Genomic DNA, 22,926 nt, shown 5'->3' with positions numbered 1-22,926 from the left:
CTGCTGAGCAAAGGCACATTTCTACACCCTCCACTCAAGTAGCCATGTCAGGTTTTGACCTGGGTGCTGGGATCCCTTTGACAATCTAATGAGTTGATCATGTTTCATGGATAAGGGTTGCCACCTTGATGTTTAATACTCTTTGTTGCCTGTGGGTTTTGTGTTTGGTGATCTCAGTTTGTGTGCCAGTTCATTGTTTTTGTTTTGATTACGATGCGTTCTGTGTGTTTAACCAGTTGAGCCATCTTGAGGGCTTCTTAAGAGGCGGAAAAGCCACCTATAAAAAAGCAGAGAAATAAATCAAATGCTGCACGTTTGATTTAAACATACTAAAAATGATGAAAATGATAAAGAAGCAAGATCACTTGTGCCCTGTGTCTGCCTTGGAAGTTGGGGAGCAGCCCTGCTTAGCAGTTGTTCTGTGCATAGTGGGGCTGGAGTGAATTGGTCCTTCAGAATCTGCTTTGAAGTCTCTGGCAGGACTGGTGAAATACAGTGGAGTTATTTGTCACCCAGCTGAATGTTTTGTGATCAGGGGCTTCTGCTGGACTGCTTCACCTCTTGTTGGCACTTGAGATCTATCCCTAAAAGTTTCTGTGCCAAGAATGTAGTAGTCGAGATTGGCACAGTAATGCTGTTCTGGGCAGCATCCCTCTGAAGAATTGCATTGGTGCTGTGATGAGACACTGCTGTGAGTTGTTTGGTGTGCTGCTGCATTTGCCACATCTGCATAACTCATCTACATACCCTCCTCTCCTGAGTTTATGTGCCCTTATAAAGCAGCCTTCCAAACAGCGGCAGTTCCATATGCTTTTCCTTGCTTGCCCACACAGAGCTGGTACCCAACATAAGTCTTCTACCTCCCCACCCCTGCCCAGTCACTTAGGGATGATTTTTGCTGGCCAAAGCCTTCAAGGCAGTCTTTTATTAAGGCTTGTTGGCCTCTCCAAAGCACCTTAGTAGTGCATCCTTATGAGCCAGATAATTGTTGCAGTGAACTGTTGTAAAGAGATTATAGCTGAAGGTCAGAGTAGGACTGTCTTGCCAGCTGTAAGCACTCTGTACTGTTGTGTACCTTCCGGGTCTGTCTGAACTTGTTACTTCTGTCCTTCTTAGTAGGAGGAGGAGGAGTCCCTCGCCACCACCTGCCAGAAGACGGCGGTCTCCTTCTCCCGCCCCTCCTCCGAGACGACGTAGGTCACCTTCCTTACAGCGTCGAAGGTAAGAATGTTGTCTGCCCCATTGCTGTTTATATAAAATGCACATCTTTTCAGAAAGGATACAATGATTAAAAAATTTAAGCAACGCATCTGATTCAGACTTCCTTTCTATGTTTCTCAGATCCCCATCACCACCTCCTCGTCGGCACTCTCCTACCCCCAGAAGGTACTCGCCTCCAATACAGAGAAGATACTCCCCTTCACCACCTCTGAAGAGAAGAACAGCTTCTCCCCCTCCCAAGCGGAGGGCATCTCCTTCTCCGCAACCCAAACTCAGAGTCTCCCGCTCTCCTCCACCAAAGCAAAGAGGCTCTCCGTTGGCAAAGAGACGCTCACCATCCATATCTTCGAGGCACAGGAAAGGGTCTCCTCCCAGCAGATCCAACCGTGAAGCCCGCTCCCCACTGCAGAATAAACGGCATTCACCATCCCCTCGGCCGCGGGCTTCCCGTACCTCTGCCAGCCCTCCGCCCCTGCGCAGGGGACCTTCTTCTTCGCCGCAGCAAAGACAGTCCCCATCTCCAAGCACCAGGCCCATCAGGAGAGTGTCAAGGACTCCGGAACCCAAAAAATCAAAGAAGTAAGTGAACCAGTGATGGGTAGAAATTCACTTTCTTTGACTTAGGCAGTTAGGGCACTAAGGCAAGCCTGGGCACTTGTTAAACCTAAGATAACCTAGTTTAATTTCCCTGCAAAATGCAGACGTGCAGATTGCAATATGGAGTTCTACAGTAGAACACTTAGCTTATCTCTTACAAAGCTAACCTGGGCATGTATTGGTATATAATTTCAGATCCTACTTGGATGATGCTAACCATGATTGATGCAAAAGGTTTTCCCTGTGGCTGAAGGTGCTTCCATCCTCATTGGACATAGGGAAACAACTGCACATGAATGCTGCGTGACTTATTGCCTGAAATTTTAAAAGAATTGCTTTGGGCAGGACTTTTCAGTGTGCTTTGCAAGCCCTATTAGTCCGGGGGTGGTTGCTGTGTGCAGGCCTGGGTGCCTCCCTGCACGGTCATTCCTGCAGCATGGGAGGGACCCTTCCGCGTCCTGCTGCCTCCTGCTTGCTCCTTGGCACCTCTTCTTTCCTGACCAGCTCCTCTTTTGAAGGGCAAAGTCTGGACTGTGCCGTCTCTTTCAGTGGACTGGTGCCAGGTATAGCAGGTGTCATGCCCCCCCCCCCCAAGCAGGTGCTTCATCTGTAGAACTATCACTTGCCAGATTGGGAAGAGCCATCTATGGTAACAAGTGGTGTTCTAGAGCTGCAATAAAACTTTTTAAAAGGGATATTTTAATTTAAAATTGGTAGTACAAGTTGCCCAGCATGGTATCTTGACAAAATGGAAAGGTTTCTTAGTTTCAATTTCGGAACAAAGCCTGCACATAGTGCACATTTATACTAAGTGTGCGTATTCTGGACACTTGTGTGATTTGCATAATTCTTCACTTCATGGATGGGCAGTTGGTGAAGTAAAGGGGATGCAGAGTGAGCAGCTATAGTTTATATAGACTAGAGCCACTTGTAATCTTGTTGCCCCCTTGTGCATAGCATCAGTACACCTTACAGAGCACTGCAATGGGTTCGTTCTTGTTAAAAAGTGCTGCCCCGCATTCTAGAATTCATCTGTGGAATTCCTCGTCATAGGATGTGATTATCTCTGGTCTAGATGTCTTTAAAAGGGAATTGAACAGACTGATGGAGGGAAAGTGCATCACAGGTTACAAGCCATGATGAGTATACGTAACCTCCTGATTTTAGAAGTTGGCTACCTCAGAATGCCAGCTGCAAGGGAGTGTCAACAAGATGCAGGTCTTTTGTTGTCTTGTGTGCTCCCTGAGGCATCTGGTGCACCACAGTGAGGTATAGAAAGCTGGTCTATTTGAGCCTTTGGTTTGATCTAGCAGAGTTCTTCTTATGTAGAAAGAATTCACTGATTTGATGATAGTGATCTGTTTTTCTAAGGGCTGCCACACCAAGTCCTGCAAGAAGGGGAACTTCATCCAGGTCTGCATCCAGATCACCTGAACCAGCCCCCAAGAAACACCCAGCACCTCAGTCTCCTGTTCGATCTCGATCACCCTCTGCTCACTGGTCACCACCAGCACCTGCAAAGAAGGCTAAAAGTCCTACACCAAGTCCATCGCCTGTAAGGGTGTGTATCTTCAGATATGGGCGGGATGCCTACCTCTCAGGATGTGCTGTTGATTTAATAAATGGTCCTTGTAAACTTTTCAAAAGTGTTAGCTGGTGCCAGCAGTGAGCCAGTCTCTTGACTGAGCTAAGCCACCAGCTGTAATTGGCTCCCTGGTGCTTCTATATGGTGAGCCAGCTTGAGTTTCCAATGCAAAAGCTGTGTGCATGTCCTGTAATAACAACCTCTGCCTGGGAGTTGGCTTGGAATGTATTACTTGCTCATTCAGCACATGTTTCTTTTAACTAGCTTGAGGGTTACCATCTGAAATACTGTGTTTAAGAGTTTAATAATGAATGTGTTGATGTTGCAGAATTCTGATCAGGAAGGAGGTGGGAAGAAGAAGAAGAAAAAGAAGGATAAGAAGCATAAGAAGGACAAAAAGCACAAGAAACACAAAAAACACAAGAAGGAGAAGGCTGCTGTGGCTGCTGCAATGGCTGCCTTTGCCCCGCCAGCACAGGATGATCCAGAGAAAAGCGTAGAGCCCAAAAAGGTGAACATGGGTGGATGGGGAGGGCGTCAAGGTCAGGGCTCAAGGGTCACACTATGACTTTGCTATAGGATTTTATCGAAGCTTGCATCCTTCCCACACAGCTCCTGGATCCTGTTGATTGAATATACTTGTGGCTATGTATTTGGGCCTCTCGGCATTCTGCTTTCCACATAATTTGGCATCCTGAGAGCTTCTGCCTGTAGGGTCAAACCTTTTTGTAGTTCTACTCTCTGTATTCTGCTGGAGCATTTAATCCTTCACGGTTTTGTAGTAATTGCATGAATGTCTCTTGCATGTTTAATTCGGGGCCTCAGTCATCCTAGCTGAGAAGCAGAGCCCACTCAGAAATTGAGATGAATAGTCTCCTCCAGTGCAGAGGAGGCCAAATGCTGGATTTGGGCATAAGCTAAACAAGCGACAGCTTAGGACCTCAGAATCCACAGGGGCTTCTAAAAAAATTCAGGATTTTTTTTTTTGGGGGGGGGGGGCTTTTAAAACTGTGTGCTAGAGCGAGAGGTGTGTGTGTGTGTAATATATGTATATGTAGACTTTTTTAAAGTGGCTTGTGCAGCAGACTTTGGTATAATTTTTTAAAAGGGGGCCTCCAATTTTTTAACCAGGGGCCTCCAAGCTTTATATAGTTTAGGGCCTTACTAAGTCTAGTTCTGTCGCTGGAGAGACCTTTCTGTTTGGCGTGTCTGCTGAAGGGGAATGAGGCATAGCTGTGTACAGTTCATTGTGTAGAGTTGTGTTCTGTGCTGTTTGATTTCAGGTCTGGAATGTAGTTTCCTATGTAGTTTACCTTTGAAAGATTCTATGAGAAAGAGATCACGTCCCGCCCTCTTAGTTACTTTTAGTTGTATCCCACTTCTTCAGGTCAAGATCTTTTCAGAGTGGTTTGCTTGCATTAAAACAGCTGTGTAATACTGTGTTCGTTGGGCTGCACATCTTAGTGTGGCCCCTGGCTGTCACCTCTTCTTCCTCACACAGCAACTGGAAAGAGTAGCAGCCTGGAATACTGGTCAGGCGAGTGAGATGACAACAGTCCTTACCCCATCCCAGGCGTTCTGGTGGCTGCTGTGCTCTGAGGCAGGCCATATATAAGTAGCTCCTAGGAAAATGTGTAAAATTCTTCTGTACTTGCTTACAAATAGGAAATTGTTTCTGAATATGAATCTTTGCATCTAGTTCCTGGTTTTACAGCATGTATCTAAATTTCTCAAAAGTGCAATTCCTGAAGCTGGCGCTCCTAGTCTAGTGATCTAGGAATCTTGCGTTGGTACCACTTGGGCTTCTAACTCCGGCTCCTACTCTGTGACTGTAGAAGTGACTGTTGATTTTCCATTCTGTTAAGGAGACTGAGAGCGAAGCAGAAGATAATCTGGATGATTTGGAAAAGCATCTGCGTGAGAAGGCCTTGAGGTCGATGAGGAAAGCCCAAGCATCTCCACCATCTTAGGCTGAAGCAGTGTTTGATATAATGTACATTTCATTTGGTTTGTACTCAGACTTCAGTTTCAAATTGCTAAAACGTGTTTGAGCTTTAGACTTTAACATTGGTTGTAATAATTGCTAGGTTGAAGTTCGCCATGTGTTTAAAAAAAAAGGCATGGATCTTCATAAAAAAAGAAGAAAAAACGTTCACAGTGTACTAGTGACCCCCTATTTGACTGCTGACGTTGCTTCACTAGGATTTCTGTTTTTGATGCGGTAAGAGTTCCCCCACTCCCCTCACCCAGGGGTTTTAAAATGAGGCTGTCAGACCCCACGGTTCCTTCAAAATACCACCGTGCAAATGCTGATGATGGATTTCTTCCCCAAGCCATTGTGGTCTGTACACAGAGGGAAGCCACTTTTCTGCGGAGGAAAAAAGAGAGGATGTAGAAATACTTGCCAATAGCCAGGTTTCTCTGTGGCTTGCCTGTATAGCCTGCTGCAGGCCAGGTTTAGAATTGAAGAAGGTGCACACTGGAATTTCATCTTGTACTTTTACTTCCTCCCCTCCCCCTTCTGTTTGTCTTTTTTTTTTTTTAATTTTTTAAAGCAGTCCCCATGATTGGCAGATTCAGCAAATTTTTGGCATAACAGTTTTGTTCTGTGAAATATTGTCGTTGCCCCATTCATAGGTGTGTTTTTTTGTTCTGTTGCTTTTTTTTGTCTTCTTGTGGGTCTTCGGAATAGTGTTTAACTTTCGGAACTGTGATTTCTGAAAGCCTGGAGGACCTGAATTTTGGATATTGTCATGTTCTCACTGGGTTTTGTTTTTGGGTTGTTTTTTTTTTTTAAACTAAAGCAATTATAAAGCTTGTGAATTAAACAGAATTTCTAAATTTAATGAATCTGGGTGATTTATTAAAATGCAACTGTTGTATATCACCTCCTTTCTATTTGTCTCTTCCCTGCCCCTGGTTTCAAAAAAGCCAATGTTCTTATTTTGCAAAAAACTGCTATGTTTGGACTGTGCCTGAAGATCGTCGGGGGTAAGCAGGTAACCATAGAAGCCCCAACATTCTGTGTCAATACACAAGTTGTTGGGGGGTGTGTTTTGTCAGGCTTTCCCTCTCCCGGCCGAGAGGCCACTGTCACATATGCATCCTTTTCTGTATGCTGAACTTTCCCCTGCACTGTTATGAACGGCAGAGCTCCATGAACATGGGGGTTCTAGAGCCCACAAATATCGAGCTGATGGCTGCAACAGTCGGGACTAAAGACGAGTTGCTGATTTTACAAGTTCACAGACAGGCTAGGAATGCTGGAGGGGTCACTCTCTGCTATGTTATCTCTATTCATAGCTTCCATTCCTTTGCTGAGGAGGTTTCAGAATGGTAGAAAGTTTCTTGAGTGGCTGTTTAAGTACTTCTAGTGGGGTGGGAGTCAGGCCTTCCAGAGGCTTCCTCTTCTCAACCTAGGCTTGGAGCCCATTGCACAGAACAATGTTCTCTTTTTCCTGCCCCCACAGGCAGTGTCTAAGGTCAACCAGTTGGGTAAGCTGAACCCTAAAGTCTTCCACTTACCCACTTTCTACATAGGGCAGTGATGGAGTTACTTGTTCTGTTGTCATCCCTGGGGAGAGGATGACAATTTGCTTCCTTCGGTGCTAGCTTCCAGCTCTGCTGGGGGTAGGGGCTCTCTATGTGTGCATGCATGCATCGTGGGAGAAAGTGGAGTGTGACGTAGGGTGTCCAGTGCCCACCTGGTGCTACCCCCTTCCTGATTGTGCCAATCTCTTTGAATGCTCACTCGCTCTCCACTTCCATAGACCCCACTGTAGTGTGGTGTACATAGTGAACCGGCACACGTATCCTTTGTACTCTTTCTTTATATGTCTAAACAAAGCATAACTATGACATGGTTGCTGAAATTCTAGACAATTCATTACTATATCAGCTGAGAAAAACATGCTCCTGTACAAATTAATGGGATAGACAGAGCATGTCTGGCAGACCTTGGGGCCTGGGTATGTTGTACATATTTAGTTCTTGAATTGGTTATAGAAATGTATTTTCACCTGCCTCTTGAGGGCTCAGGGCAGAAACACACTTAGCAGCTCAGTTCAGGTAAAATGATACCCATATAAGCTATTCATGTAAAATCTCTCAGCCATTTAAAGCCACCCCCCTCAAGCAAGTCTTCTGGTGCTTCTAGACAATGTTCGGGTGTCTAGTTTTGAATCTCCAGGGGTGCTTCATATCATATCACAGTGATTATTGTCTTTGCAAGCCTTGTGGTCGGAGTGAGGTATCAAGTCTGAGCAGAGTATGGGCCCAATCCTATCCAAATTTCCAACTTTGATGCAGCCAAAATGCATCCCCAAGGTAAGGGAACAAACATTCTCTTACCTTGAGGAGGCCTCCATGACTACCCCATGGTAGGATGCAGTGCATGTCCCCTTGGAACCGCTACATCAGTGCTGGAAAGTTGGATAGGATTTGGCCATGTGTCTCTCGTTATAGCCCCTCTGAACTGATCAATTGCTTCACTGGCCATTAGCTGGAAGTTCTAATCTACAGTCATTTAGTTTGCAATAGCAGCTGGTGATCGGTAGGGGGCATGATAGGTCAAGTGGCAAGTATGAAAAGATGCACGGTCTACTTGAAAACCAGACCGATAAAGGGCTAATTTTAAAAAGCTTATTTCTAAATATACATCCTCTATGAACAAGTTATAAAATGGTAGTAGGAGGTGTGCACTGAAATATGCTCAAATATCACATTTGTCAGCTAGAGTGTGGGAAATGTGCTGATCTAGCACATGGAACAGTCCCGTAAGAGAGGGTCTGCATTAACCTCAGTTTGCAGATGTGAGACAGAGAGGGAGAAACTTGCCTAAGTTTGAGGCAAGTGAAATTTCACCAGGACCTGCCTTCTTTATAGCTCAGTCTTAGTCACCACACTTTGGAGGGTCTTCCAAATCAGTTTTTCTGCGCTCTTCCCCTGCCATCTAGCCCAGTACAGTCTGTCCAGCCCAGCAACATCTCAGATTTCAGGCAGAGGCTTCTCCCCCCAACTAGGCTTCTCTAGTTCTGCCTAGAAACTCTTTACATGGGAACTGAATTGGGAACTGAATGCCAAAGTATATATCAAAGTCCATGTGAAAGTATATACCTGATTCTGAAGTAATTCCTCCTCCACAACTGTGCAGTCTGGCAGGCTTTCTTTGGGAGGCAGTGGAGAGGCTAGTAGTGGGATGCCCTGACCTGCAATCTTTTTTTTAATTAAATATTTTATTTATTTATTACAGATACAGGTAAGGAAAATGGGTTATACTTGGGGCTGGTACTACATAGGTTACACATGAGAGTATTGGCCCTAGATTACAAAATACATTATTCAAAAAAAAAAAGAAAAAGCAATCAGGTTTATCTAAACACTCAATATTGTTTAACTAAAATTATCCATCCAGTCATAAAAAGGCTTCCAATATTTTCTTACTCTACCTAAATCTCTCTTTCATTCTTTCTGTTAAAACTTCCATTTCTGCTATTTCATAAATTTTGTCTATTAAATTTTCTCTAGTTGGCACATCTGTAGATTTCCATTTTTACGCAAACAATATTCTTGCTGCTGTAGCAATATGTACAATAAGGTATTTCTTACATTGGTCTTTAATGTCTGAGGTCACATTTAGGAGGAATATTTCTTGTTTGAATGGTAATACACAATTCAGTATCTCTTGCAACAATTTATGTATCATTTTCCAGTATTTCTTTGATTTTTTACATGTCCACCACATATGATAAAAGGTTCCTTCAACCTCTTTACATTTCCAACACTTATCTGATGACCCAGAATACATTTTTGCTAATTTCTCTGGAGTTAAATACCATCTATAAAACATTTTATATAAATTCTCTTTAAAAGACACTGCTTTAGTTATCTTAATATTTATATTCCAAATTTGTTTCCAGTCATCCATCGATATATCCAAAAATTTTTGCCCAGCACACCATTGCATCTTTAACTGTCTCATCCTCCATTCTTATCTCAAGGAGAAAATTGTACATTTTTTTATATACTTCACCTCATCAATCAAAAATATTTTATCAAAACTTATATCTTCATAAAAACCTGTTTTTTGGTCTTCTTGTAATCTTGTTCTTATTTGCATTTTGTTCTACCAGTCCAATTTTATTCCTTTCTCTTCTAACTCAGGCTTACTTAGGATCTCTCCTTTAATATTCAGCAGATCGCTGTATGATTTATTTTGGTCTGTTTTAATCCAGTTTGGATTAGTTGTTATTTCAAGTGTTTTTATTCATCTGAGTAATTTAGAGTATATTTTCTATTTTATCTGTTCCCATATCCAAATTAAAGATCTTAAAATGTTTTGTCTAAAATATCCACGCTGTTTGCCAGCCTATTTGTAGATCATGTGCTTCTAATATTAAAATTTTGGGATTTGGTATGAGTCCCCAATCTTTTATCCAGTTTAAGGCTGCTGCTTGATAATATAATTCCCACTCTGGTAATCTGAATCCTGCTCTTTTTTTATCCTCTTGAAATAATTTCAGTCTTATTCTCGGTTTTTTAGCTTGCCAGATGCATTTTGTAGTAATTTTATTCATTTCTTCAAAAAAAGTTCTCTTCAAAATAATCAGAATAGTCTGGAATAAAAACATTAATTTTGGTAATATTTTCATTTTCAATAGAGCTTCCCATTAGGGATAGTTGCAATTTATTATATTTCTCCAAAACTTCTTATTTCTTTCATTAATTTAATATAGTTGTCTTCCATTAATGTACTTGTCTTTTTGGTAATTATAATTCCTAAATATTTTACTTTGTTATTTGTGGTCCAAATTCTTTTAATCGTTCCATATCATTGTCTTTTGTATTTTTAAGTATCATTTTGGTCTTCTGGTGATTTATTTTTAGACCTACCACTTCCCCATATGGGGAACTGACCTGCAATCTAACAGGTCTGATGACTCCTGGAGCACATCTCTCCGGTAGTTGTGAATGGGACACAGGTGGTTGGTGTCAGGAGGAATTGCTCCTTGAGGTAGGCTTTGCATGTGTCATGCAATATCTTTTTATAGGTCATGGGCAGCATCTCATGCTGGAGGGCAGGAGGTCTGGTCTAGAGGGTAGAGCCTCCGTTAGCCAGAAGATCACCAGTTCGAGCACACCGGCAGCTCCCTGAACGGCTGAGAATGGTGAGACCTTGAAGCAGCTGACAAGCCAAGCTGAGTGATTCCACCTGCTCTTGCTGTGAGCAAGAAGCATCTTGGCTGCCCTCCATGTGAGAGTTAGAGCTGCTTGTCAGCCTGCGTGGGAGAACTGGAGGCCAGAAGTGAGACCAAACCAGGAAGATCCATTCTGAAATGCTGGTTCTTGAAAGAGAGAAACTCTATGATTGTAAAAAACCCCTTGAGGGATTTAGAAACACCTGCCTATATAAACTGCCTTGAATAAAGTCAGAAGAGTAATCCGATGACCAGAAAGGTGGTATATAAATACCTAGTTTTTAATAATAATAATAATAATATCATTATCATCATCTCGAGTTGCGTCCAGAAGCAGTGGTGTCACTAAAGGGTTGAGGGGTATATGGACTGCACCAGGTGACACCCTCAGGGAGGTGACACCACTAGTGGCCAAAATTTTGGAAACCTTTTCGAAAATTTGTATTTATGAATACCATATGCCATGTGTTATATCATTGGAACTGTAATTTCATGTAGAATGTAATGATTGAATTATCTGTATTCTATCGAAAGGCATGGCCAAACAACAAGCAAAAGAAAACAGAACTGCCTTACCTTATGTCACTAAAATTAGATGTCCTTAACTCAAAATTGACCAATGAGACTGATGGTTCTGAGAGCCAACCAGGTGGTGTTATGACAGACACTGCAGGGAACCCAATCAGGTGTTACTATGAGTCTGCTCTCATTTCCTTACATCAGAGCTCATATTCAGTTGTGTGAGTGTCATCAATTTGCCCACTGCTTTTTTGTTGGTTACTGATTTGTTGGGTGATCTGGACTGTTGATATATTAAATAAAGTGAACGAGAGTGACACCAACCCTACGGATGCCACTGCCTTTAGGTTGTGCATATGATACTGTAATTTATTCACTATGGTCTGGTATGGGAGGAGGTCCATCATGGGGGTAACGCATTGAGCTGTCACACTGGGTGATGCAAACCCAACTGGCGTCTCTGCCCAGAAGCTAACAAGCAGCAAGTTTTATTTCCAAACCGCCTTGCTCGGGAACCTTGCTTTTACAATGCATTGGTAGTTTATGTTCCGTTTCTTCTCTGGAAAATGGTAGCTACACCCGACTGAAAAGAAACTGTGCCTGTACAGCTGTCTGAGTGCTCAAAACTCACTTCAGTGGAGGACGTCTGTGGCTTGGCTTTAAGTACAAGCCACGTGATCCCAACCTGTTTCTGGTTTCACTTAATTGGAAGCCACCAACTGTGCAATGTTCTAGCTTTCCTGAAGGTTGGCTGCTGAGTTGAACCAGGACTGTGTAAGCAATTAAAGACAGATGATGCAGAGCCTCTGAAAGAACTAGAGCCAGAGAATTGCTACTGAGGGATTTTTAAGAGATACTTTGAGGTTGTACCCTCACAGTTCTCTGGACGGAGTCAACAAGGTAGTTATAACTGAAGTGGGATGCCATATGTGTAGGGGCCTGCAGTGAAAGATTTGGATGGTTCTTTTAAAATGAATGCATAAGTGTCAGTCTTGAAAGCTGCTAGGAATAGTTAGTTAGTTGGCAACCTTCAGTCTCGAAAGACTATGGTATCACGCTCTGAAAGGTGGTTCTGGAACAGCGTCTAGTGTGGCTGAAAAGGCCGATTCGGGAGTGACAATCCCTTCCACACTGGGAGCAAGTGCAGTCTGTCCCTGGCCTGTCTCCCTGGCTATGGGCCTTCCTTCTTTGCCTCTTAGCCTCAGACTGTTGGCCAAGTGTCTCTTCAAACTGGGAAAGGCCATGTTGCACAGCCTGCCTCCAAGCGGGCCGCTCAGAGGCCAGGGTTTCCCACTTGTTGAGGTCCACTCCTAAGGCCTTCAGATCCCTCTTGCAGATGTCCTTGTATCGCAGCTGTGGTCTACCTGTAGGGCGCTTTCCTTGCACGAGTTCTCCATAGAGGAGATCCTTTGGGATCCGGCCATCATCCATTCTCACGACATGACCAAGCCAACGCAGGCGTCTCTGTTTCAGTAGTGCATACATGCTAGGGATTCCAGCACGTTCCAGGACTGTGTTGTTTGAAACTTTGTCCTGCCAGGTGATGCCGAGAATACGTCGGAGGCAGTGCATGTGGAAAGCATTCAGTTTCCTCTCCTGTTGTGAGTGAAGAGTCCATGACTCGCTGCAGTACAGAAGTGTACTCAGGACGCAAGCTCTGTAGACCTGGATCTTGGTATGTTCCGTCAGCTTCTTGTTGGACCAGACTCTCTTTGTGAGTCTGGAAAACGTGGTAGCTGCTTTACCGATGCGTTTGTTTAGTTCGGTATCGAGAGAAAGAGTGTCGGAGATCGTTGAGCCAAGGTAGGAATAATTGTGTCAGAATTGGCCAAAGATCTCCCAGCACCTGAAGCCATCCCAGCATCATGTGCCATCCCTTACTAGCTGGTTCACCAGCCCCTATTGCTCTTATTCTCACTGTCTAGGTTGAAAAAAGAGGTGCAACAGAAGAGGAGGTGCCGATGAGAGACTGGTGGGCTAGAGTGTCATACTCTAGCAATCTACTGCAGTGTTTCGCAACCAATGGTACTTGTACCACTGTTGGTAATTGAGGTGGTATCTAGTGGAAATCCTGGAGCCCTGCTGCCCAGCAGTGAGACCAGGAATGCAACACAGCAAACAGCAGGAGGAGGTTTGGCTCCTTGGGCAGAGTTCCAAAGCATGCTTTTCTGCACTTAAAAAAGCCCTCACGTCCACCCTGAGCTTCTTACTGCTGTTTGTCCCATCGCATTTGGCCTCCCAACCCGGGAGTAACTGGTAATGACATTGCCAGTTAACTTCTGGTGGTGCCAATAGGTGGACTTTGTGAAGAGGTACAATGGGAGACAGACACTGAGAAATGCTGTTGAATTGCTCTCCTGTCCTCCATCTCCTCTTTTACTCTATTCCCCTCTTTATTTTGCACTTGGGAGTGGCAGAGGTGGGTGGCCTCACCAATCGGCATCATCAGTCAAGCCTCATGGACAGGTTGCCGACCAGAGCAAGTTTAAAAAGATCTGAAGCATATGACCGTCACTTTAAATAAAAGAAGTTTGATCTACTAAGAGTCAGTGCACAGAAATACATAATGGGGACAGATGGACTAGATGATCTATTACACCCCTTCCAACTCTATGATTCTAAGACAACAACAGGAAAGAAAAGTGAGCATAAGAGTTGAAGATGGATATTGAAGGTTGAAATGAAAAGGCAGGAAGACAAAGTGAAAGAATACGAGGCGGAATAATTGTGCCAAGAGGATTCATGATTTAAATATATGGGTGTTGTAAAGTGTGGGATCAACTTGAGCTTGTTGCTTTGATGCTCTGCTTGTTTTCAGTTCAGCAGGAAATGTTATCCTCTTGCTGGTAAGAAATGCAACTCCTACATAGAAAGGCCAGTAATTGCTCTGATGGTGACTGGGCTTCTGGTGCTCAGAGCTCACCTTTCTACTCGAGTGTGTACCCAGACTGCTCCCTTGAGCAGTCATCCCTTATGTCCAGCTGTGCCCCAGTGGCACTCCTAGCTGTAGAGTTTTAGTTATTTAGGCCTTCAGCTCTTGTAACTTTATTCTGCTGCTTCAGAAGGTCTCCGGTGATAAAGCGGGTGTGCCAACTTTCCAAAGAACTTGCCCTCTTCCCTGTAGTGCACAGGCAATCCTGGGAAATGGGATGCAGCTCCCATGAAAAATTCATACCCTTCACTGTTGAATTTTTCATTCAGCGAGCGGTTCGTGCCTACTCATGCACCCGTAATCACCCTTTGTCAGTGGGAGAGAAGTTCATAAAACAGAGGGGAGGGGAGAGAGAAGGGCACATCCATGCACACATACAGGGAGATGCCAGATGAGAGATTGCTATCTCCTGACATGCAAGATTAGGCTGGACATACGTTGGCTTGCTTGCCTTTATAGATCTAGCCTCTGAATGCCTTTGTTATGAATGACTTCATCCCATTCTCCTATCAACATATTTCGTGTCCCATTTTCCCTATATGCTCAAAATACATTATATTTAATCCAGGCAATATTTCAGTCAACAGTCAACAAAACCTTTATTAGGCATAAACATTTGATAGGTGAGAACTCTACATAAATCGTAGAGAGTATAAACCTAAATAGTACACAAATATATGTATAAGTGCACACCTATGTGTACACACAGATACAACGTACATTACATTTTACAAACAAACATGAATTATTTAAAAGACAGAAACAATCAGTTACTCTGCGGATCTTGCCAGAATATAGCCTACTCAGTGATTACTTGGTACAGAAAGCTTGGCTGGATTCAGGATACTCAAATTTAGGAACTGTGCGACTGAGAGGGTTGTATGTTCTACATCACCTGCTAGAAGGAATTGAATTATATCTTTCTCAGAATGCCCTGTTTTGGGATGGAGCAAGGGAGAGAGAAATTGCTGCCTTAGTACTTGATATCTGGGGCAGTGCAACATGATGTGTGTGGATGATTCTACTTCGCCTAAATTGCAGCTACATAAACGATCTTCCCTGGAGGCATTTCTAAATCTGCCATGCAAGTCATTAGAGGGGGTCACATTACAGCTGCCAAGGTAAAAGCCCTTCTCTCCAGGGGGTGTATTAGGAGGGACAGATAATTTGGTTGTTGACCACTTGTGATTTTAAGTTGAAAATTCAGAGGGGAACATTTTTTCTGTGCTGCGCCTAGAATCTCTTGCCTTTCTATAACCAGGCAATATTTGTGTTTCGGGTGGGGCAGGGGGAATCAGAGGTGGTCTGCCTAAGGCAGTGATTTTCAGCGTTTTTCTTCTCATGGCACACCGACCTCTATGTTCTTCTCTATGGTGTTTGCCTTTTGTGATGTCACTACCGGCTTCCAGGAGACTTCCAGGTTCTGTGGCTCTGTTTCTAGGGCCACTGTCAGTAGTCACCAATTGTCAGTCCTGAATTGTCTGGCTCTGCCTGCAGAAGAACATAATTCATTATTACAGATAGTGGCCCTAGAAACAGCGCCCAAGAAACTGGAAGAACTTTTTCAGCAATTTTCAACCGCTGTACTCCAGACTCCCACAGCGCACCAATGTGCCATGGCACACCGGTAGAAAATCGCTGGTTCTAAGACCTTGCAGTTGCTCCTAGCCCATCAAAGGCTTGTGTGTGGCAGCCATTCCGCCCCACAGATCTTGCTAGACTAGGAACTGTGCACACAGTTGTGATGCAGACGCTTCACAGTGCAATGTGTGGCATCCCATATGGCCCCCGTGCACACTATGGCAGAGCAGACAATTTGTTACTACAGGCAGACCACAGAGTTCAGTGTGCCATGAGAAGAAAAACATCACTGCTCTAGTCTAATGGCCATCCTCTTAAGAACTGGCCCTAAACAGTGGAACCTTCTTCAGGGATGATGGTCTCAAAGGCTGACTTGCACTCACCACAGCAGTAGTGCCAGAGGACGCCTGAGTCTTGCTTTCTTTGTCCCCACTTCCAAGTCTCCTGCAAGGGTGTAAATGCAATCCTCTCTCGTGCGTTCTTTTGAATGAGACATCTTTGCAAGAGTCAGCCATCAGCCTCCTGGCTGCCTCTCAGTGTAAGACAGTGTCCCTTTTGTGACTGTTTGTGGCTACCTGGATGATGTCCGGATCCCAAAGGATCTCCTCTATGGAGAACTCGTGCAAGGAATGCGCCCTACAGGTAGACCACAGCTGCGATACAAGGACATCTGCAAGAGGGATCTGAAGGCCTTAGGAGTGGACCTCAACAAGTGGGAAACCCTGGCCTCTGAGCGGGCCGCTTGGAGGCAGGCTGTGCAGCACGGCCTTTCCCAGTTTGAAGAGACACTTGGCCAACAGACTGAGGCAAAGAGGCAAAGAAGGAAGGCCCACAGCCAGGGAGACAGACCAGGGACAGACTGCACTTGCTCCCAGTGTGGAAGGGATTGTCACTCCCGTATTGGCCTCTTCAGCCACACTAGACGCTGTTCCAGAACCACTTTTCAGAGTGCGATACCAGAGTCTCCTGAGACTGAAGGATGCTAATGATTTTACAAAACATCTGATGCAATGCAATTGAGTCTTATTGTTTTCATGGTTTTAATTGTTTTTATTAATTGTTTTTATTATATTAAATATTATTTTGTAAGCCACCTTGAAAGCCTTTAAGCGGGGTGGAAAGGTGGGGTATAAATCCCTTAAATAAATGAATGCTTAAATAAATAAATAGTGTTGGGTGCCATGTTTTGTTATCTAGGTTAAGGCAGTATATAATCCTTTCCCAGTTTGAAGAGACACTTGGCCAACAGTCTGAGGCTAAGAGGCAAAGAAGGAAGGCCCATAGCCAGGGAGACAGACCAGGGACAGACTGCACTTGCTCCCAGTGTGGAAGGGACTGTCACTCCCGAATCGGCCTTTTCAGCCACACTAGACGCTGTTCCAGAACCACCTTTCAGAGCGCGATACCAGAGTCTCCTGAGACTGAAGGTTGTCAACAATGTGGCTCCCTGGGTTAAGTCTAAACATGGTTTGCAACACTTTGCAATATCTTTTTGGGACCATCCCCAAGTCAAGAATGGCAGCTCTTGGTTTGAGAGTCTTTGCTACTCAGCTTGCTTCTGCCATCTCTTTCTTAAGCCATGGTCTCTTCCTATGTAGTCCTCAGGGTTGGCCAGCCTGGAGATCTCATGGGAATAGGCATCAAGTGTGATCCTCGGGGCTATTCCAGCTTCTGGGTATCCATGCTCCGCCAGCCTCTTCAGATGTGGGTCAGGCTAGATAGTTCATGGGGCCATGCTGCGCAGCAGCAGTGGTGGAAAACGAGGTAGAGGGGGGAAGAGATGGAAATGCAGCCCCCCCAAAAAAGACTGACGGAAGTAACTGAAGAGGATGTAAAAAACAGATGTGGAGAGACCTCTGGATGATGATGATGATGATAATAATAATAACAGGTATTTATATACCGCCTTCCTTGGTCTTTATTCAAGACTTTATTCAAGGCGGTTTACATAGGCAGGCTTTATTTAAATCCCTTATTAAACAGGGATTTTTACAATTGAAAGAATTTCAAGAACCACAACATTCAGGTGTTTCATTCCGATCCGGCTTCACATTCTGGCCTCCATCCTCCCACGCTCAGAGCAGATGGAATCGCTCGGCTTCAGCTTGTCAGCTGCTTCAAGGTCGCACGGTGCCGGTGGCCTCGAACTGGCGACCTTGTGGAATGTTATCTTGTGGAGGCAGACGGAGACTCTACCCTCTAGACCAGACCTCCTGCCCTAGATGCAGAGGTGGGATGAAGGTGCAGATGGAAGAGAGTGAATAATCTGCAGGAGGGGTCTGGGAAAGACAAAGGAAATGGTTCAGTAAAACCTGAGATCGTGCAGAGAGGGAAGGGGGGAGCTAGCAGAGAGTGGATTTAGGCGCTTGACTAGTGCATCTCCTGTTGCAGGCCCAGCCTCTGACATCACTTCAACTTGTGGTAGCGCAGTGAGTCCTCGTTCTTCTGAATCCTGCTATTGTGAGCTCACCCCGGGGGGGGGGGGACTGGCAGTGAAAGGTGCCGCTGGAAACACCAGCTCAGTTCCTATCAAGAGAGAAGAATCTTGAATGATGCGGTTAGCAGAGGGGGCTGGAAGATGAGACGGGGGAGGGAGGAACCAGCGATGCCAAAGAATGACCTCATGCCAGCACTGTCACGCTTAGCCTGTTGTCTGTTGCTCACTCAGCTGAACCTGAAATTTAGATCGCTTTGGGGCATTTGGACGGGGCCAGAAAAGCCCACTTCCCCACCTGCCCTCTGTTGTTTCTTGTCCCATGTGATGGTTCCCCGGCCCATCTGGTCGGGCCAGCTCATTGGTTCTATGTCCTGGCTATTATTTTGGCTAGAGCTGCATTCATAATTTAAAAATCAAGTGGTTATATTAGTGCAGGGGTCTCCAAACCCCAGCCTCGGGGCCAGATGCGGCCCGCGGCAAGCCTCTATCTGGCCCGCAGGCTTTGATCCCCTGAGAGCCTCTGGCCCAGTTGACCAAATACGAGTACAACCAGAGTTATGCTTGTGGGGTGGGGGAATGGGGGTCCATTTAAGTGTGTGCTTTATTTCTTGGGTTGTGTTGGTGCTTGGAGAAATTCTGAATATTTGAGCCCATTCATTCATTCATTCATTCATTCATTCATTCATTCATTCATTCATCCATTTCTAAGTTCCATCTCTAACGTATTTATTTCAATTTTCTATTTAATTTTTTTTTCTGGCCCTCAACACTGTGCCAGATATTTGATGAGGCCCTTTGACCGAAAAGTTTAGACCTCTGTATTAGTGGATTAAAAAATCATTAAACTGACTAAAAAGGTTCCACTGAACTGGATGGCAGATTGACAATATGTATAAATTGGTGTAGAAGACTGCAGGTCGCAAGTTCCAGCTCAGAAGAAGTTTGCCCCTTTTTCCTCTCGTATCAGCAGGAATGCCCCTGCAAAGGCATTGACCCTGCATTATCGGAAAACCAATCAAGTGTTCTTTTTGTTTCAGAGCGATTGTGTTCAAATCTATATACAGCTGCAGATAAATAATCAGATAACTGGTTAGTGCACTGAGCCTGATATGACTGACGAAAATTTCTTGATGCCGGAACAGTATCAAACCGTTAAGTCAGCAATTTTTAACTGGGGTGCCACAGCACACATTGATGTGCTGCCAAAGGTCCACAGGTGTGCAGTGGGAGTTTGAAGCACAGTGATTGAAAATAGCTAAAACACTCTTCTGGGTTCTATAGCTCTGTTTTGAAGGCAACTCTCTGTAGTAATGAATTGTCTGTCCCTCATCCTTCCCTGGCTCTGTTAATTTGTTACTACAGACAGTTGCCCTAAAAACAGAGCCACACAACCTGGAAGAGTCTCCTGGAAGCCAGAAGTGATATCACAAGAGGTAAAGACCATATAGGTCAGTGTGCCTTGAGAAGAAAAACATTGCTACGTGTAAAGTACATATCTATGAAAGGCTTCCAGCTATCCTAGATTATGTCAGTGCATAGCTGTTGTCTGTATGCATATGTTCAAATGTTGTTAGTGTGAAGAGGTCTTCAGTTCATTGTGTAATGGCGGGTGGGCACTTATAGCACTTTCTGGTCGATCTATTAAAATTATGGAAGTATTTCTGCTACATTAAGGGCACACAGAGTTCATTTCTGCTGACCTACGGTTAACTTCCATGGAACAGGCAAGTAGTTCAAAAGAACATAAGTCTCGACAAGTATCAGTGTTTAATATAAAATTAATGTATGTTAACTAATGCAGTTATAACTTCTTCCCCAAAAGTTCATATCCCGGGGGAAGACCACATCATGGGTGGCAGTGAGTCATTAGACAAATTTATAATGCCAGCAGTTAAGACTCCTTAGCTAATCTTGTAATATAAAGCCACTGCGGTGTCAAATAGGCTCCAAAAATATTTTGTTAAATTAATTGCAATTTAAGATCCATAGATACCGCAGTTCGTTTATTTGAAAAAAAAATTATATCTCACCTTTCCTATGCCAAAGCAAATGCCCAAGATGGCTTACAAAGCTCCATAATCAAAGTACAATGTATACTTTGTACATTGTACAAGTATAAGGGTATCACAATAAGGGTACAAGGAAAAAGTCAGAACAGTGCATTTATAGTTCAATAATTTGGTATAATAGTTTATAGTAGGCAACCTTCAGTCTCGAAAGACTATGATATCGCGCTCTGAATGGTGGTTCTGGAACAGCGTCTAGTGTGGCTGAAAAGGCCGATTCGGGAGTGACAATCCCTTCCACACCAGGAGCAAGTGCAGTCTGTCCCTGGTCTGTCTCCCTGGCCGTGGGCCTTCCTTCTTTGCCTCTTTGCCTCAGTCTGTTGGCCAAGTGTCTCTTCAAACTGGGAAAGGCCATGCTGCACAGCCTGCCTCCAAGCGGGCCGCTCAGAGGCCAGGGTTTCCCACCTGTTGAGGTCCACTCCTAAGGCCTTCAGATCCCTCTTGCAGATGTCCTTGTATCACAGCTGTGGTCTACCTGTAGGGCGCTTTCCTTGCACGAGTTCTCCATAGAGGAGATCCTTTGGGATCCGGCCATCATCCATTCTCACGACATGACCGAGCCAACGCTATAATAAAGAATATTTGCAGTTATAGTAGTTAAATCTGTTTCCCATTGATTATATCATATAGGGCAATCCAGCTGTGTTTTCCATATGTCTCTAAGGCAGTGATTTTCAACCTTTTTCATCTTGCGGCATACTGGCAAGGCACTAAAATGGTCAAGGCACACCATCAGCTTTTTGACAATTGACAAGGCACACTGTGCTGTCAATGGGGGCTCACATCCCCCAATGGTCCTATTGATAAATGGCCCTCTCCCAAATTCCTGCGGCACACCTTGTGACCATTCATGGCCCACCAGTGTGCCACGGCACAGTGGTTGAAAATGGTTGCTCTAAGGTTTTGAGTATAATATTTATTAAGTAACGTCAAGTATTCATAAAGGTTTTGAGTATCATTGAGTATCATATTTATTAAGTAACATCAAGTATTCATAAAAGCCCTAATGAGTTTACTTCTGGGTGTGTACAGGATTATAGCATAGTCTTCATTATTAAGGCCCATTGAAATAAATGGGATTTAGTCATGATTAACTTCCTTTGTCAAGGTTAGGTAATGTGGTGTTGCCCATTGTGTGTTGTTCTTGAAGGCTCCTATTGGCTAGTGCCTCGACACCACTGTAGCTGTGTAATATATTCTCCCCCACCTACCCAATCAGAGCAATTTTGCTACTTGAAAAGAAATGCTTTAGAATTGTTTTTAGGAGGAGGAATTGACACACAAAGCTGCCTGGAGAGCTGGATTTTGGACACTCTCCCTGGAAGTAGCTTTCCAGAGGCTCTGGCACGGGTCTTTTCTACACATCATGTTAAGCTTGTCTTTAGAGCTGATACAGGCAGGAGGTCTGGTCTGGAGGTTGAGCTGTCAGCCTTGCTGAAAAACCTAAGTGGGATCAGCCTTGGTCTCACTTTGGGAGGGTGACTAGAACCCTTTGACTAGAGATGGAATGTGGAGTGTGGAGGAGTCAGAGGCAAGAAATGGAGAACATCCTGAGAACCAGCCTGAGGTGTGTTTGGCAGCTGCCCATGGAAGCTTGGAAAGCGCAAGAGTTGTGCAATCAGGATGATGATTGCACCATGAAGAAATGGAGGATCCTAGGAGTTTCTCCCGAAGAATAAATCTTGTAAAAACCCCGTTTGAAAAAATGGGGCTTATGGTCAGCCTTGACCAAAAGTGATATACAAATGGTATAGTAATAATAATTTCGCACACACCAATAGGGGCTGTGAGAGAAGGAAAGCAAATTGGTTTGCTTTCTCTTGGTTTGAGAAGGTGGATGATCCTAATTTGGGATGGAACCCACATCTATAAAGGTGTTGTCCCCTGGTCAGAGGCCTCTCCCTCTCATGCCATGGTCCCAATCCAATTTAATGGTAATGGTTGGCAACCTTCAGTCTCGAAAGACTATGATATACGCCTACAGCACCCAGTATTCACAGGCAGTCTCCCATCCAAGTACTAACCAGGCCTGACCCTGCTTAGCTTCCGAAATCAGACGAGAATGGGCATGTGCAGGGCAACAGCTGCTGCCAATCAAATTTGGTTTCTTGGTTTGGAACTCTTGGTTTGAGACACTTGCTTCAAAAAGTGCTTTGCTAACAAGTTCTGACAGTTTGAGCCAGTTTTTGAACTGGCTTAGGGCCCAATCCTATCCATCTTTCCAGTGCCAATGCGGCTGTTCCAATGGAGCATGGGTTGCATCCAGTGGTGGTGGAGTGGGGGGAAGTTGAGGAGGCCTCCTAAATATATGTTTGTCCCCTTGCTTCAGGGCTGCATTGCAGCTGCATCGGCATTGGAAAGTTGGATAGGATTGGGCTCGTAGGTACATTCCACGCAGAGTAATGGCAAACATAGTCCTGTAAAATGAATCCAATGAGGACGGCTTCATTTGAGGAGAGGAAAAAATTGAAAGGGTTTATTTTAAGGTTTTTCCAAGCAAAATGCATATGGCAGGCAACAAAAACAGGAAAACCAACCGTGAATCACACAACTGGGAACTGAACGCTGGGTGACTGAGTTGCTTATTTTAATCTGGTGACCACTTTTGAATGTGAAGGTTTGGTTCCAGCCCAAGGCACCCAAGAGAGGTTTCAGGTTAAATTCTGGTTTCATGGAAGAACCATCCTGCTCTCCCCACAAAACAGATTTTTGTTTTGATCCAATTCCCTGGCTCTGTCTCTTCCTTTCATTACAGTCCTGACCCAAATTGTTCCATAACCCAGCTCACAGTC

At 44.4% G+C, this 22,926-nt stretch overlaps 1 protein-coding gene and 1 long non-coding RNA gene across 7 annotated transcripts in view; one reads left to right on the top strand and one right to left on the bottom strand.

Moving 5' to 3' along the window:
- Positions 1-6,249, top strand: part of SRRM1 (serine and arginine repetitive matrix 1) — a 37,656-nt gene extending 31,407 nt beyond the window's left edge. For 5 of the 6 annotated variants that reach the window (XM_066638572.1, XM_066638578.1, XM_066638577.1 and 2 more), the window contains 5 exons: positions 1,117-1,221; positions 1,342-1,800; positions 3,190-3,379; positions 3,732-3,914; positions 5,269-6,249. In XM_066638572.1, the coding sequence (XP_066494669.1) occupies positions 1,117-1,221; positions 1,342-1,800; positions 3,190-3,379; positions 3,732-3,914; positions 5,269-5,373 (1,042 nt within the window). In that variant the 3' untranslated portion in view covers positions 5,374-6,249. The remainder of the gene's footprint in view (positions 1-1,116; positions 1,222-1,341; positions 1,801-3,189; positions 3,380-3,731; positions 3,915-5,268) is intronic. The other variant, XM_066638573.1, reaches the window with a different exon arrangement.
- Positions 6,250-17,542: 11,293 nt separating this feature from the next.
- On the bottom strand, positions 17,543-20,672 carry LOC136661576 (uncharacterized). The gene is made up of 2 exons (XR_010794940.1): positions 20,540-20,672; positions 17,543-17,910 (listed from the first exon to the last, which is right to left on the bottom strand). It is a non-coding gene; the product is annotated as an uncharacterized lncRNA (long non-coding RNA).
- Positions 20,673-22,926: the final 2,254 nt, after the last annotated feature.

Source organism: Tiliqua scincoides, chromosome 10, assembly GCF_035046505.1.
Source record: "Tiliqua scincoides isolate rTilSci1 chromosome 10, rTilSci1.hap2, whole genome shotgun sequence".
NCBI lineage: Eukaryota > Metazoa > Chordata > Lepidosauria > Squamata > Scincidae > Tiliqua > Tiliqua scincoides.
Note: the sequence above shows the minus strand (reverse complement) of the source record. Positions and strands in the feature narration are given on the sequence as shown.